Source organism: Rhincodon typus, chromosome 3, assembly GCF_021869965.1.
Source record: "Rhincodon typus isolate 14 chromosome 3, sRhiTyp1.1, whole genome shotgun sequence".
Classification (NCBI taxonomy): domain Eukaryota; kingdom Metazoa; phylum Chordata; class Chondrichthyes; order Orectolobiformes; family Rhincodontidae; genus Rhincodon; species Rhincodon typus.
Window position 1 is genome coordinate 102393877 of NC_063334.1, and position 16302 is coordinate 102410178.

The following is a 16302-nucleotide window of genomic DNA, read 5'->3' on the forward strand; positions in this document are numbered from 1 at the left end:
CCTTGGAAAGTCTGCAAACTAAGTGAAATATGGGCATACAGACAAATGAATCAAAAGTAGCCACACACAAACTGATAACCCACAAAAGCCTGCACAGTAAATACAAGCATTCACTGCCAGAGTAACAGCGTACAAAAGCTGTAACGTATCATTAAATTTATGTAGAACCCAGTATGTGCAATTCTTGTTTCCATGCTACAGAAAAGATAATGAAGCACTGCAGAAGAGGATTTGTGCAGGCTAACAGAATTCAAAGAACACAACTATAAATAAATGTGGCACTGAAAGAGAAACAACTTCGGAAAAAGAAGTGGTTCAATAAGGTGAATACGGAGAAACGTTTTCCAACTGTGGCCACATCTGGAACAAGGGATATAAATCACAGAAGTGATACATTGCAGAAGGAAGCCACTCAGTCCACTATGCCAGCACCAGCTTGTTAAATGAGCATCGTTACCTAAAGACAATATCCTGTTTTTCTTCCCCCTCCCCATACCCCGGAACATTATTTATATCAAAATAATTATCTAGTGCCCTCTGAATACCTCAATTGAACCTACTTCTACCATGCTTCCAAGTAATGCATTCCACAACCTAAATACTCGCTGATAGACTTTCACACTTTCTTCTTGTCTTGGTCCTTTTACAAACCGGAAGTTTCTCTGTATCTGCTCTACCTCGCCTGCTCATGATTTTGAAGACCACTATCAGATCTTCTTTTAGTCTTCTCCTCTCCAAGCAGAACAGTCACAACTTCTTCAATCTATCTTCTAACTGAAGTGCCGCATTCCAAAACTATTCCTGTAAACTGCTTCTGCAGTCTACAAATCATTATTGTAGGAAACAGCGCACAGCAAACCAGTTCATCCTGACATTTATGCTTTACTTTAGGCTTCTCCCAAACTTCATCTAAGTTCACCATGGCGAGGTGGTGGTATAATGATAATGTTACTGGATTACTAATCCAGAGGTCCAGCAAAGCTCAGCAACTGATTGATTTTAAAATCAATTAATCAAATTGGAATTAAAATCTGCTCTTTGTAATGGGGGAAAAAAAAAATCGCAAAAGCATAATTGACTGCTGTAAAAACCTATCAGGTTCACTAATATTTTATAGGGAAGGAAATCTGTTATCCTTACCAGGTCTGGCCTACATACAACTCCAGACCAACAGTAATGTGGTCAACTCAGAAATGCCTTCTTAATTGAGCAAGCTACTCAAGTATTTCAAACCCCTCAGCATCCCCACATCGGTATATCCTCCTACATCATGTATCCACAGTCCCCTTAAATGCATCAATACCATGTATCATGGAGTGATCATGGCAACAAGTTCCATATTCTTGCTATTCTCTCATTAAAAAGGTTTCTTCTGAATCCTCTTCACATAAAATACGGCAAATTAAATGCCAAATAAAACGAATAAAAACACAACACTATTTCTGGAAACTAGACCTTTATGAACTTCTAAAATATCGAAACTGAAGAGATTAAATCAAGACAAAATACAAACCTCTGAATCTCCTTTTCATTTCCTTCTCGTCTGAATTTTTCAATATACTCCTTGCTGTACCTTTCCTGTGTTTGACACTGTTCTTCAAATATTTTGATTGTCTCATTAAATGCTTCAATAGCTGTCCTTTTCATTTGAATTTCCTAATTGAAAAAAATAAATTACTATGTGCAAAACATTATGTATCAGAAGTGGAAAATCTTGATTTCTTAATAAGAGTTTTAATTATTTTCCTTAAAAGTAATTAATCCAGTCACTCAAATATTTCATCCTGATATGCACTACAGAATTCAGTCCAATAAAAGTGCTAATTTTTAACGGAAGCAACTTGGTTGGTGGCAAGAAGAACTCACTTGAGATGTTCTTGTACATTCTTCATAAAGTCTGTCGTACTCTCTACTCTTTTCCTGGTACTGTGTGTGATACTCATGTAATTTTTTGCCTACTGCATCAATGTTGTCCTCTTTCACTACTTGATCCTGAAGAAAATGGGAGATGACATGACATAAAACTACAAATACTATGCAACAGTTAAAAGCTGGCTGTTTCTGAAGATCATCTCAAATAGTATTACTGTCTAGATTTGAACATTATACATTTAAAGTATAAAGGAAGCACAGTAAATATAGCACACCAGGTTCATTACAATTTAAAAGAATAGGACACCCTTCAAAGTATGATAAAGTTCAGAAATTGGACTTCTCAACTATACACAACGCCAACAGGTATATTTTCCTTCAACAGAATAGAGTCTTTCAACAATCCAAAAATGTCATATCATACCTGTTGGAACTTAGAGACTGGGTACAATAATTTAACATCTAGTTTAGGATTGTACTGTGCCAAAGATTCATGACGATAATGATTTATAAGCTCCACCACTGAATTGAATGTCAATGGGTCAGAAAAGCCATATTTGCCATCTCGATGAAAAATTTTGATTAATTTATTATTGCCTCCTTTCCTGCAAAACAAACAGTCACATTTCACAGTTTCAGGTGATAAGTTGTGTGCTAACGTCTATCAAGATGCTTTAAAGAATGAATATTTGATAGCAAATGTTCAGAAAATTTACCTTAGGGTAAGAGTATAGTCACCATGCATTTTGGTAGAAGCATCACGGACTAAAAAGGTACCATCAGCAGTGTCTCGCAGTTTTTCATTGACCTCCTCTCTATGGGGTATGGGAGAATGGTGGGTCAGAGGGAGGTGGTGGTGGTTGAGAAGGTGGGAGAGAAAAGGAAAATTGCTAAATTAGACCATCATTCTGCAAAGCTTTTAATTCTGCATGAATTCTAACAAGATCATCACTTCCTCTGGAATTCTCTGATGATATTTTGCAAAGCCATTACGAAGTACTGAGGTTTATTTTAGACCGAGGAGGTAGGCCCCAATTTCACATCAGCCAGAATGGAAATGTGTTGTTGACATTATCTGATCTTTGGATTAGCCATCTAGCCAACTGCACCTGGCAAGGTACTAGCTAGGAATTTAGTTAGCAGGAACGATTAATTTAGAAGTATTTTCAAAGTCCTGCTGGAGAAAGGAATAGCAAATACAAAGTTGTCACTTTGAGAATTAGCTTTTTCTTCTTTAGAAGGAAATCTATATTTCAGGGAAATTTTTACGCACACTACATAGATGTGTACGTACAGTTTAGAAATGGATCATTCAGCGAACTAGCTCATACTGACACTTGTGCTCCACTCAAAACTGTCTCCCACCTTTCCTCATCTAAAAATCAATCATAACCCTCCATTTCCTTCTCTCTCAAACGCTAGTCTACCTTCCTTTAAAATGCATCATAACTACCTCCTTTGACCATGTCCTGTGGTAGTGAGTTCCACATTCATATAATCCTTTAAAAGGAAATTATTTCTAAATTCCCAATCAGATTTTCTAGTGACCCTATTGTTGGTGTTGAGTAATGCTCTTCCCACAAAGAGCAACATTCTCGCTGTATCTACTTGTGTCAACACCTTTTATAATTTTAAATACATCTATTGGGTCACCTTTGCACTGTCTTTTTTCTAACAGAAAAGAAACTCAGCCTATAAATCTTTTCCTGATATGTATGTTCACAAATCAATCCAGTTCAGTTTTGATCTGAATTGAGAGGCACGAAAGAAATCTTTTCATCGAAATGTATTCTTGACTTCTGAACACCTGAATTAAATAATATTCTTCTGTTCTATCCTTGTTGACAATCACAGAACCTCTACTCTCACTATATATAAATAATTAAAATTGCTGGTTTGCTGCTATCCAGCTTTAAGTAATCTTCTGCCTTGCAACCCCCTACTATTTATGTTTGGAACAGATGAAAACAAGTAAATAGGTATTTCCCTGAGCAGCTGTCTCAGGTGAACTATCATGCTCAGTTTCATTCCAATTTGGGAATAGAGAATACAATCAAAGATATAGGTTTACCTTGAAATGTCTCCCCAGTACCATTCAGCATCCTGCAGAGACATATTACTGTTTATCCCGTTATTAGTTACAGGTGTGGGCTTTGGTGGCTTTGGAGGTAAAGCTGCATAAAATAAAAATAAAGTACAATTTCATAAAATGCCCTTAACATTTTTGACAAATCTGCCTTATAATGCTATAATATGGCATGTGCAAAATATTCCAAGTAAAGCATTAAATAGAAGGGGATCGAAAGTTCCATCATTAACCAAAAAGAACCTGAAACCCCACAGTTTAATTTAAAAACAAAATAATGCAGATACTGGGAATCTGAAACTAACACAAAATGCTACAGAAACTCAGCAAGTCTGCCAGCATTTGTGGGGAGAGGAACAGAGAGTTAATGTTTCAAGTCCAATATGGCTCTCGTTCAAAGGCCGTTAGACTATGAAGTCATAATGGACTTTAAACTGTGAACTATGTTTCTCTCTCCACAGATGCTAACAGACCGAAGTTTCTTCAGCATTTTCTGTGTCTGTAACATCACATATTACTTCAACTTGATGCTCTCAAAATTGTCTAATTGCACACAGTTAAAAGTAACCATGTACTAATTTAAGTTGCAGTTGCTCTGGTTAAAATCAGATTCTGTTCCAACTTTACCTTACTGAAGCATTTTAACATTTGTAAATCAACCTGCTTGGATGCGTTGACATACCTCCCTCACCTGGACTTTCTGGTCCAGAGATATTGAGATGCAGTGGCAGTGTCTCTATCCTAAATGAAACGTTTCACACCAACAACACAACACATTTTAGCAGCAAGCTAGAAATCTGGTTTCTGAAATTAATAGGTTGACCAAAATATGATATAAATGCAGTAGTAGAGGTCATTCTTGCTGTAAGGATTCAATATGGAGAATATTCCATCTGTAATGAGGTCAACCATACTCCTCCCTTCATTCAGTTCTGAAGAATGCTTTTGCTTTCCAAAATCTCAAACACTGATAAGAATAAACCAAAAAACCTCCAATTTCTGACAAATATACAGTCATGCAGCACAAACAGATCCTTCGGTTCAACCACTCCCTGCTGACCATGGTCCCGAACCAAACCAGTCCCACTTGCCAGTGTTTGGCCCATATTCCTCTAAACCTTTCCTATTCATGTATTTATCCAAATGTCTTTTAAATGTTGTAACTGTAAATGCATCCATTCCACATACGAGCCACCATGTGGAAATTGCCCCTCCTGTCCTTTTTAAATCTTTTTCCTCACACCTTAGAAACATGCCACCTAGTTTTGAATTCCTCTTCCCTAAGGAAAAAGCCTTTGCTAATCACCTTTTCTACACCCTGATGATTTTATAAACCACTATAAAAGGTCACCCTTCAACATTCTACGCTCCAGTGTAAATATTCCCAGCCTCTGCTTATAACTCAAACCCTCCATTCCCAACATCCTGGTAAATCCTATTTTCTGAATCCTCTCCAATTTAGTAATATCCTTTCTATAGCACGATAACCAGAACAATACACAGTACTTCCGAAGAGGCCTCACCAACTTCTTGTACAACCTCAATTTGACATCCCAATTTCTATACTCAAAGATTGAACAATGAAGGCAAGCATGCTAAAATGCCTTTTTCACCACCCTCTACAAGTGACACAAATTTCAAAGAATTATGTTCCTGAATCCTTAGGTCTCTGTCCTACAACACTACCCAGGACCCTACCACTAATTGCATAAGTTCTGCTCTTGTTTGTTTTACCAAAATACAATACCTCACATTTATCCAAATTAAACTTCCCCTGCCATTCCTCAGCCCACTGCCCCAAATGATCAAGGCCTCTTTGTAATCTTAGATAATTTTCTTCATGGTCATCCATACCACCAATTTTGGTGTCATTCTCAAACTTACTATGCCTCGCAAATTCACATCCAAATCATTTATGTAAATATGGTTTTAAAATATGACACTTAGACTGGAAATCAACACTGCAGAGTTGGAATCCAAGCATTAGTCTGACTTCATACTGAAATAATCTAGGTGATTTTCCAGGTGACAAAGTACAATGCTATATACTACTAACCTAAAAGACATTTTCAGGTGATTATACAAACTAAATCAAATCACGAGCATCTCATTTGGTTTTAAAATTAATTAAATGTGGAAGCACATTTTAACGTAACCACTAACTGGTATTAGATGATCAGCAGGAAATTATGTAAATGAGATTTGTTAATTAGACATTCAATTTACTGCTGTAATCAATAGCAATCAATCCACATTTGACAGATAATAATGGATATTAAAATCTGAAATTTAAGCACAACCTCAACCTGTTTCAAATATTCTCCATCCTCAAGAAACTACTTCACATTTCAAATTTATGGATATAGTTTACAAAAAGCTGCTTCAAAATATTTCTACACCAATTAAATGTAGTTTTCTTCCAACAGCTAAAGTAATGAAAGGGTTAAGGGACTGTACTGAAACCTTGCTTAAAAAGGTTTTTAAATGAACCATACAGAAACAGGTTCGGCAGCCAATAAAAACAATACTGCAGGATTTTTTCAGCTTCAGTGGATATTAAACCTTCAAAAGATTAGTCATTATTATAGACACAACACTAAGCATAGCCTAGCTCTTTATAGAATTTATATGAACCTTAAATACGGTCACTAGGACATCTCACACTAACCACAGTACTGTCATTAATAATATATTTTTAAAAATGGTGATTTCAGCTAATACTGTTGCATGCCTTTTAAAACATTACAAGTTTTCATAAATCAATTACTTATTCATATCAATTGTGTGAAATACTGATTAAAATGGTAGATAACATTCTTACTAAATGCTAAATACTCAAAAGCCAGCTATTTTATAATTTATATTAAAAATGTTTCTTAAAATTCTGTTCCTCTACAGTAAACTAATTTCATAACACACTGCTCTAGCAATGAATTTAATCTTAAATTTGTCAATAAAATAGCTCTATGATGCTGCATCTAATAAAAGGTTTTTTTTTCTGTGCAGTCCCAGTGGCTTCATTAATACCACTGTTGACTCATTAAAGACATCTTTGATAAATGCATAATTTTACATTGCCACTTCAGTTTCAAGAATGTTCACTGTTTTTTCCTTCCTGAATACCAGCCACACACTACTAACCCTATGGCAGGATAAAAATCATAAATAATTCACTATATAGAATTTGAGTCTTTTGGCTTTGATGCAGATTTCCTGCATTTAACGTACTTGAAAAGGATAAATAATGGTAGTCCTATCCACCATTCAATGGAGTTACAAGCAGTGATTGAAGTACCCCCTACAGCACTAAAGTTAACGTATATAGTACAAGAGGAAGGAAAATGTGCATCAGCAGCAACAAATATGCTTTGTTGAGGCTGAAAATTTTAAACATTTAACATCCAGTAATTACTAAAACAACAACTCTGCTATTGTCACAGACTGTACACAAATACCTACATTAAACCAGTGCTGTTTTGGTTTTACTGTAGAATTACCTGGTGGATCCATCTCTATGTAAAACATCAAATCTGTGGCACAGTGAATTTCTGTTCTACGATAATCTAATTCTAGTTCTTCCATATTCCAAACTGTCTTGTACATTAAGATTCAAACATTGCTGTCCAGGGTCAATCATAAGAAGAAATGCAGTCTTTTTACAATGGTGTCTTGGAATTCATTTTAAAACCTATGAAGGGCTGCACTGTAACCTCTTACATCATACACTACAGCCAATCCAATCAAGATAATGTCACCAGACCACTCCTGCTCATTTCCTATATCCAGTGACTTTCAGTACAATATAAGTATCAACTCCCAAATTCCGTAAATGAAAAACATTTTACAATAAAATTAGTTAACAGACTAAAATCCTGCACAGTAAGTTAACACTAATAATTTTCTATTTTCTATCTAACGCTTCCTGCTTGGTACATCCCACTTTGGCAACCTGACAAAAGCTTAACTGCAGCACGTAGGCTCCTCAATGCATCTGACAGTACCCAAAAGATAGTCCATTCTAAGAAGTTCCAATCTTTTAAAACAAAAAAAACACATTATTTCAAGTTTATGTGACCTTAAGTGGCCAATGAGAAGAAAACAGAGCATGGTTAAACATAAACAATTGTTCAAAAATTGATAAATTCCAGTTATACTAACAAAGATTGAAATAAACAATGTTTTAAAATATACATCCATAATACTGAAAGCTGACATTGTGTCATTTAGGTACAAATTAAACAAGGGTCTGAACAATGTAATGCCCAACAATAAGAATAAAACTGAGCTGCTGGCAGGAATTCACATTTGCCCCAACCAGTGGAAAGCCCTGTACAAAATGTTTTCCTGTATGCAGCATTCTAATACTTAGTTATTCCAAAAGCTGTGCTGTGTGGGTTGAAGCATCAGCATTTGTAAAACTATAAATTTCATAAGATTTTAGGTGATCCAAATCAATGTGAAGCTTAAATAAAGAAAGATGTCTCCATTTAATTCACCTCAGAAGTTGGATCAGAGATTTAAATGCAATGTACTACTTTACACCAAATCCCTACACCATCAGCCCAATATACTATGAAGAACTCTGATGCAAAACTCATGCATAACCAACCATACAAATCAGTGATAAGTCTTGTATAGCAATTAACAATAATTCAAGAGGCTTTGTAAATGATAAATTTGAAAATGATTTTGAATTAAAAAAAAATTCAGTCACTATCATCAGTAAACAGAACTCTACTTATATACCCACACCACACAGACAACAGCAGTTCCAGAAAGTGGCTTAGCACTACTTTCAACAGCAGTAAGAAATGCCTTTGCCTGCAACACCCAGATCTCTTGGGCAAATAAGAACTACCATTGGAATTTTCTTCTAAACAGAGGAAAAGGCGGCAATCCACTGCTGTTTGCACAATATTCAAAACTGAAACATGTTTTTCCACCAAACTTGGAACTGATGCACTCGTTTTCTGCAAGTTTCCATACAAACAATAGAATGAAAACATTTATTTGAAAGTTTAAAATTAAAGAGAGACAAATTCTAAACTGAACTGTATTGTAAGTTAGCTATTGTGGAAAGGTACATTGTGATAAAAGTACTACTTGCAAAACAAAAGCCTTCTTTATTTTTCACTTCTGTTGTAAAAAGTTTTGTTTAAAAAACTAGAAATTAAAAAAAAAAGGAGTTTTGCAATTAGGGCAGCAAATTTTTAATCTCTTCAGGGCTTTACCACAAGAGCCAAACCCTGGATGCACAGACTTGTACAATCAGGTTAATGCTCAACTCAAACCAGTCTAGCTTGCTGCAACACCATATGCTAAGCTAGCATAGACAGAACAAGTGACAGACAAGTTATTTTCCACTGCCTACATTGCCTGGCCTAATGCCAGATATCTACTAAACTAGGCACTGGGGACAAGGTTTGGGATGAGGTTGGGGGTGGGAGAGAAAGATGAATGACAGAAAAATCCAAACCCCATCCTAGCTAAAAGTCATACCTCTCAAGGAGCAATTTTACATCAGATTTTTAAAAACTACATATTCACAGATAAGCTTACATATTGTACTATACAATGTGAGTTTTCTACTTCATTAGATATCTTGACAATTTACTGTATTAAGCAATTTCCTTGCATTAGCTTGTGTTAATTGGATATGTCTGAACCACTTGATAGAATAACTGTAAGGCAATACCTTTTGCCTTCTGCAAGTGGTTTCAAGGTACAGTTTAAAGCTGCAGAAGCACCATCCCATCAACAGGGAAAACATCAGACCCAGCATCTGAACACCAGGTTCATGCAATCAGCATGCAATTTTAACAAGTGAACTCTTTGCAATAGTGTGCAGATACCTGTGCAGAGCACAAAGTTAATAATTAAAAAAAGAACCCAAGTTCTGTACTTGCAGCACATCAATGGTCTGCATTCAACTAATGATAAAAATCTCTCTTTAAACATTAACCAAGGCAAGTTCAAATATTTGCTGAGTTAGGGATTTCTATCTTTGGCAAAGGAAGGGTGGGGGAGACAAATGGAGGACTAGGAGGAAGGACATGAGAAGGCGGTAGATTAGAAATCTAGGTAACTTTCATTAACAAAAATCCAACTTCTTGTTAACAGGGAATTTCTAATACTGAACATCTGAGGGCTTGTTTAAGAGGACCTATAAATGTCCTTATAATGATCACTGTATTCAAATATTACATTATGGAAAGCAAACCACTTCAGACTGCCAAGTGTAGGAAGCAGCAAAGCTGGTTCAGCTAAAATAGAATCAAAGCTTTCCTCAAGTTGCTTTCATCCACTAGCAATCCAACTCAGAATCTGACTCAGGTCAGGCAACAGGTGCAGAACAAAGACGACACTGCATTACTCTAGACCGCTCATACTTCAATAATAAAAATGACCACATTGTAGGCAAAATACGCAGACTGAAATATACATGAATCAAGAAATTAAACTGAACAAGGCTTTTATAAAAAAAAAAACTTGCCACACAAAAGGAAGTTCTTTTAAACTTACAGTTTACAATACAAAACTTCATAATCCATTTTAAAGACCAGAAACAAATATCCTGAGCATTTTATTCCCAACCACTATTAGTTTCAATTCCAGGGACTCGTAACAAAAGTTCAATGAAAACTCAATTAGCATTGAGTTGGAGGATTAAATTTGAATTTCTCAGGCCAGCTGACAGTAAGCTCATTAGCTTTAGCAAAATTTAAGAAAGAAGTAGTGTTTGTTAAAAATTTAATCTAGACTACCAGAAATTACCAAAATAAAACTTGTGAACTCAAATCAATATGCACCTTTTTTATTGGATTCAACTTTAGCTGAATAAATGAATATTCAAAGTATTAACGTACATTATCAAAAAATATGATCTTTTATTCCACACATCTTTGCTAAATTTTTTCTAAATACTACAGCTTTTCAAAATAATAGATGTCCATTCACAGTGGCACAAATTTAGTTTTATTATGGCGAGTTCATGACTTCAAAATGCATGCAAACAAAAGTTAATTCATTTATTTAGATAAATAATGAGCGTACTGATTATTCCAGGTACCAGTAATTTAGTTATAAGAACGAACAAAATTGGGCCTATTCTCTTCAGAAAATCATAACATACTGAAGTGACTACTTGAAAACTTGAGAATTGGCGAACTTTATTACAAATTAAAAAACTCCAAGAGCTAAACAAGGAAGCTTTAATGATATACAATTGAAACTACTGAAATATCAATCCAGCTTCTTGGAAAGCAGTTGAAGGAATGGAAGTAAAATTCAAAATATTGAATTAAATGAGTGTAAGAGGTGATTGCGTCTCATGGGCTAAGAGCAAATTTCAGCTAAACACTTCAGAAATTTGTGGCAAAGGAAATTAAAATGTTACAATGTGATAATTTAGAAATGCTTCACCCCAAAAATGTAGCTTATGCCCTACACAGTTCAAAATTAATTTATATTTAAAGTATTTTTTTCTGCAATGCACTAACTTCCTTATTGGATACAACACCATAGGGCACCTTTAGTAACTTGCCAAAATTACCAGCCCTCACTCCAGATGTTATGGCATATTCCAGCATGCTTGCACAACAGCCAGAGTCTGCCCCTCCTCAAGACGTTTTAAAGACATACTCCTGACAAGAAATCACAGTACTGTATCAGGAGCAGACACTAGCAAATTTTTCCCTCCTTAAATTGGAGCAGTGTAGTGAGTTTCTACCTGACCAGAAATCAGTTAACTTAGTACAGACCAGATATAAAACTTCCTGGACTTTCTTGGTTTATATGGCTCAGGCATCAACATAACCTCAGAGCCATGTAGAAAGCATAAAGACATTGTAATCTGTTCAATTATTTTGCTGCTATATCATTCAAAACAAACGGCATATGCAGCTGTAACGTACAAAGGTTCATAATCGTTTCCCTACCATAAATGCAACTGAATTTGATTGTTAAAATTTCATGGAACGGAAATGGAAAAAACCACATATGCGTATTAAAGTCAGCACATTTTTCTGCTTTAATATTCAGAGCCCTCTTCAGGATAAATATAAAATTTCATGCAAAGTAAAACAAGGTTCAAACTTAAATTGCATTCAGACATGTTGCCTGACCAGCATTTTCCTATTACTTTAGATTTTGTTCCAGTACAGTTCCATAAATTTAGTTTAAAGCTAAAGCTACAGGCCAGTGTTTAACTTTTTTTTGCATTACTGCTGAATATCTCAGCCATTTCTATAACTTAGTTGCAGGTGCCATGTTAATCATTATTTTTATTCTCTTCTTCCTTCCAATATATTTTTGTAGCATTTTATAAATATACTAAACCTGAGGAAAGAAATACACATTTACAGAGTCATGCAGTTTCTCAAAAAATTGAAATTCTTAGATCTTTAAAATAGATTCTGCCAGTTATCATACCCAGGCTCTGCACACATCAGCAAATTATATATGACTTGTTACATTTACGATATTTTTTCTACATCACATTGCTATGCTGATACAAGTAGGGCATCCATCAGGATTTCAGCAAAGCCTAAACAGGTTGAAATTCTACTTGGAGTTTAGAAGAACGAGAGATGATCTTATTGAAACATATCGGGTCTTAACAGGGCAAATGAGAGAGGATGAGATGACAAGGTGTACAGCTGGATGAACACAGCAGGCCAAGCAGCATCAGGAAGGCTGACGTTTCGGGCCTAGACCCTTCTTCAGAAGGGAGAGAGGATGTTGCAGAATAAAGTGAGGAATTTTTTTTTTTTCTTGAGTTCTCTCTTTGGAACTCCTTGCCCCAGACAGCTGTGGGGAAAGAATTCTTGTGCATACTTAAGGCTGAAATAAATTCTTGATCAGTAGGAGAATCAAGGGTTATGGGGATAATACAGGAAAATGGAATATCAGTTCAGCCATAATCCTATTGAATGGTGGAGCAGGCTCAATGGCCTGAAAGCTTACTCCAGTTCCTAATTCTTATGGTCTTACATAAAAGTATCGACGGTTTCTTACAAAAAAAAAATTGGATTTCAGAAACCAAATATTGTTATATGTCCTTTAGAATTCAAACAAAAACACATTAGATGAATACTGATTTTCTGCTAAACCTGTTCAGAGTTAGTATATACTTCTAGGGCAGGTCAGACTTGATTCTGGCCCAGAGGTAGGGACACAGTGCACCACAAGGGACCCTCAAGCCAACATATTAAGAGTAGGCATACTGAACTTCCTATAATGTTGAATACCCTTGGAAACTTTTTTCCATATTCCACAACAAGAATGTGATTTACAAATGCACCATATCACTAGTACACCCCAAGTGCTTTACAAGCAATGGATTATTTTTAAAATGCATCCACAAACATAGCAATCAAGTTAAATACAGATTCATGCAGTGTGTTAATTAATGGGAACCAAAATCAGGCCAAATCTGTATATTAATGACCAAATACTCAACCGCTTGGCTTTGGCAAGGAGTTGATAAAGTGGCTCAAAATTCCACGTCCCATGAGGTCAACTATATGGTTAACAAAGTTTGATCTTCAAAACAGGCAGACTATAACGAGAGTAAAGCCACAGAAAGTAATTCACAGATGTAAGAAAAAAAATGATGCTTCAGTATCATTCTGACTAATTTAATGCTGGTTTTTAATTCAACCGTAGAAAATCTCTTTCCCTGCATTTAGTCAAGAAAGGTGCCCATGCAAGACAAAAATTAAACTGTCAAAATGAATTATCTCTAATTATTTAGCATTTACTGCTGTGTTTTTATTTAATGCTCTGTACTAGCCATCATCGCAAGTTCACAACATAGGCATAAAAATGTTATGACAAAGGACATCCAATGGTCAACTGACTGCCTATGGAACGGATTTAATCGCGTTATTCTGTTTTAATCCAGAAACCCATCAAGTTTTCAAACCAAGAGTATAACAGACAAAAGCAGAAGAAACATCTGTTGGAAACCGACTGGTTATAACAGATGGCTGTGGTCTTGGGCTTTAGAAGATAAGAATGGATGAGATTATTATTTTTAAAAGCAAAAATGACTAGCAAACCTTTCTTTGTTTAGGACTCTACAACAGTTACTAAATTTAGTAAAACAGGAATTCCAAACAACTATTAATAAATGTTTTAAGGAACCATAGGTTTTTGGATCTGCACAAATACATGTTATAGACTCCGATAGGAACTGAATAGTATAGCACATACTGTACATTTTCAGCTTTCAATAGGAAACAAATGTTTAAAAGTCTAATTTGACATTCCCACAAAGTTGTACAACTACCACTGAAAAGATAAATTCATCATCATCTACAGTAACTTGATGAATTTTGTTTTTTCTAACTTTTTAAAAGTGATTTATTCTTTGGATATAGCAGTCACCAATGTCACTGGCATATACTGTACATACTTGGTGGCTTAGAGAAAATTATGCTACAACTGGTTGGCTTGGCTAGGTCACGTACAGAAGGCAATTAGGAATCTATGTTGCCATAGGCTAGAATTTCAAAAGGACTGGGGTCAGGTAAATTGGCAGTTTTCCATGATAATCCAACAACTCCAGAGAGTGGCCATTCCTGATAGCCACTTGTTTAAATTCCAGGTTTGTTCCTCAAATCATCATAATGCTACTTGAATTCCGCTTGGATTATTCTCCAGGATTCTGGATCACCAATTCAGTAACATAATATTATATCATTACACCGTTATTTCCTCTGAAAGCCTCTACAAGGAAAACTTCTCACTAAAATATCATTTCAGTAACTCACTAAATCTATTTTTTTTTAAACTGTATATCATTTCTTCAACTACTCAAAATCTTGTCTAAGATGATATTGACAAAACACTGCAAACGCAAGTGAAAAACTTAACACTACCATTACAATAGTACTTCCACATCAATGCAAGGTGATTTCAAGTATGCATGAATGGAAAAGCGACAGTACAGGTTAGTACAGTACAGCAAGAGATGTAACCATCTTGAGCAGGTAACATCACATTGCTTAAACTTTGCACAGGAAGGAGAGACAGAAAACTCTTGATTCAACTGTTTGATTTCCAATTTAATTTCCAATAAAGATTTTGGATAATTACAAGCTATAGATACTATGCAACCCACCATAGCCCATTCATTCAGAAATACTTTGGTATGCTCCCATTATAATATCCAAGTGAACTTATAAAAGTTGAAATAATTTAGGAATCAATATCAAATCACATATTGGTCTTAAAATGCAAAGAACTATGCACAGAAGACACACAAAATAAGCGATGTAAGTCACTTAGGCCTCAGTTTGTTTTATCATTGTGGCTGATCCAATTGTGGTCGTCTTCATGGAAGATAGTATAGAAAATCTCCAAGAAATACTAGGGGACTAAAGGACTTGTGAAAACAAGGAACTGAAATAAGTTTGGAGGCAGTACTCAAAAAAATTAACTGGATAAGGCTGATAAATCCCCAAATGATCCATATCGCAGAGTGCTGAAGGTGGTGGCTAAGAGACAATGGAATCATTGGTGGCTATCTTTCAAATTTCTATAGATTCTAGAGAGGTTCCTGCAGACTGGAAAGCAGAAAATGTAATCTCCCTATTTAAGGAAGGAGACAAAAAAATGGGGAATTACAAATGTGTTAACTTGGAGACAGGAGAGAAAAGATAACTAGGCATTTGTGGAGGAGTTAACATGGATTTATGAAAGGGAAATCCTCTTTGATGGAGCTTTTGGAGTTTTAGAAGAATGTTACCTGCAGCACAGATCCAGTGTATTAGGATTTTCAAAGGTTTTTGAGAAGTCTCACACGAGATCAGCAAACCCAATTACAGCACATGGAATTGGGGATAATGCACTCGCATGGATTGAGAATTGGTTAACAGACCAGAAGACAGTAGAAATAATTGAGTCATTCTCAGGTTGGCAGGCTTTTACTATTAGGATTCTGGACGAATCAGCAGAGGGGCCAAAGCTGTTCAAAGTCCCCCTAACAAGCCATTTATGTAGATTAAGTGCAATATTTCCAAATTTTGTGATGACACAAATCTAAGTGAACATTTATATTGAGGTGAATGCAATGAAGCTTCAAGGAATAAAGGATAAAACTGTGCAATTATACAGCAGACACAATAGAATTTGAATAATTGAGTGTTATTCAAGTTGGTGGAAAAACCAGAAAGACAATATTTCTTAAATGGTGACAACAAGGTGCAGAGCTGGATGAACACAGCAGGCTAAGCAGCATCATAGGAGCAGAAAGGCTGACGTTTCGGGCCTAGACCCTTCATCAGACCCTGATGTTCCTATGATGCTGCTTGGCCTGCTGTGTTCATCCAGCTCTGCAC

The 16302-nt window shown here is 35.7% G+C and overlaps 2 protein-coding genes across 3 annotated transcripts in view; both read right to left on the minus strand.

Annotated features, from left to right (window-relative positions):
* LOC109920222 (microtubule-associated serine/threonine-protein kinase 4-like) overlaps positions 1 to 16302 on the minus strand; it is a 763378-nt gene that overhangs the window by 151766 nt on the left and 595310 nt on the right. The window lies entirely within an intron of this gene.
* Positions 1453 to 7649, minus strand: LOC109916739 (phosphatidylinositol 3-kinase regulatory subunit gamma-like). The gene is made up of 6 exons (XM_020516472.2): positions 7456 to 7649; positions 3944 to 4046; positions 2589 to 2687; positions 2297 to 2477; positions 1867 to 1992; positions 1453 to 1656 (listed from the first exon to the last, which is right to left on the minus strand). Exons 1-6 carry the CDS (start codon positions 7559 to 7561, stop codon positions 1468 to 1470), a joined length of 804 nt encoding a protein of 267 aa, XP_020372061.2. The 5' UTR covers positions 7562 to 7649; the 3' UTR covers positions 1453 to 1467.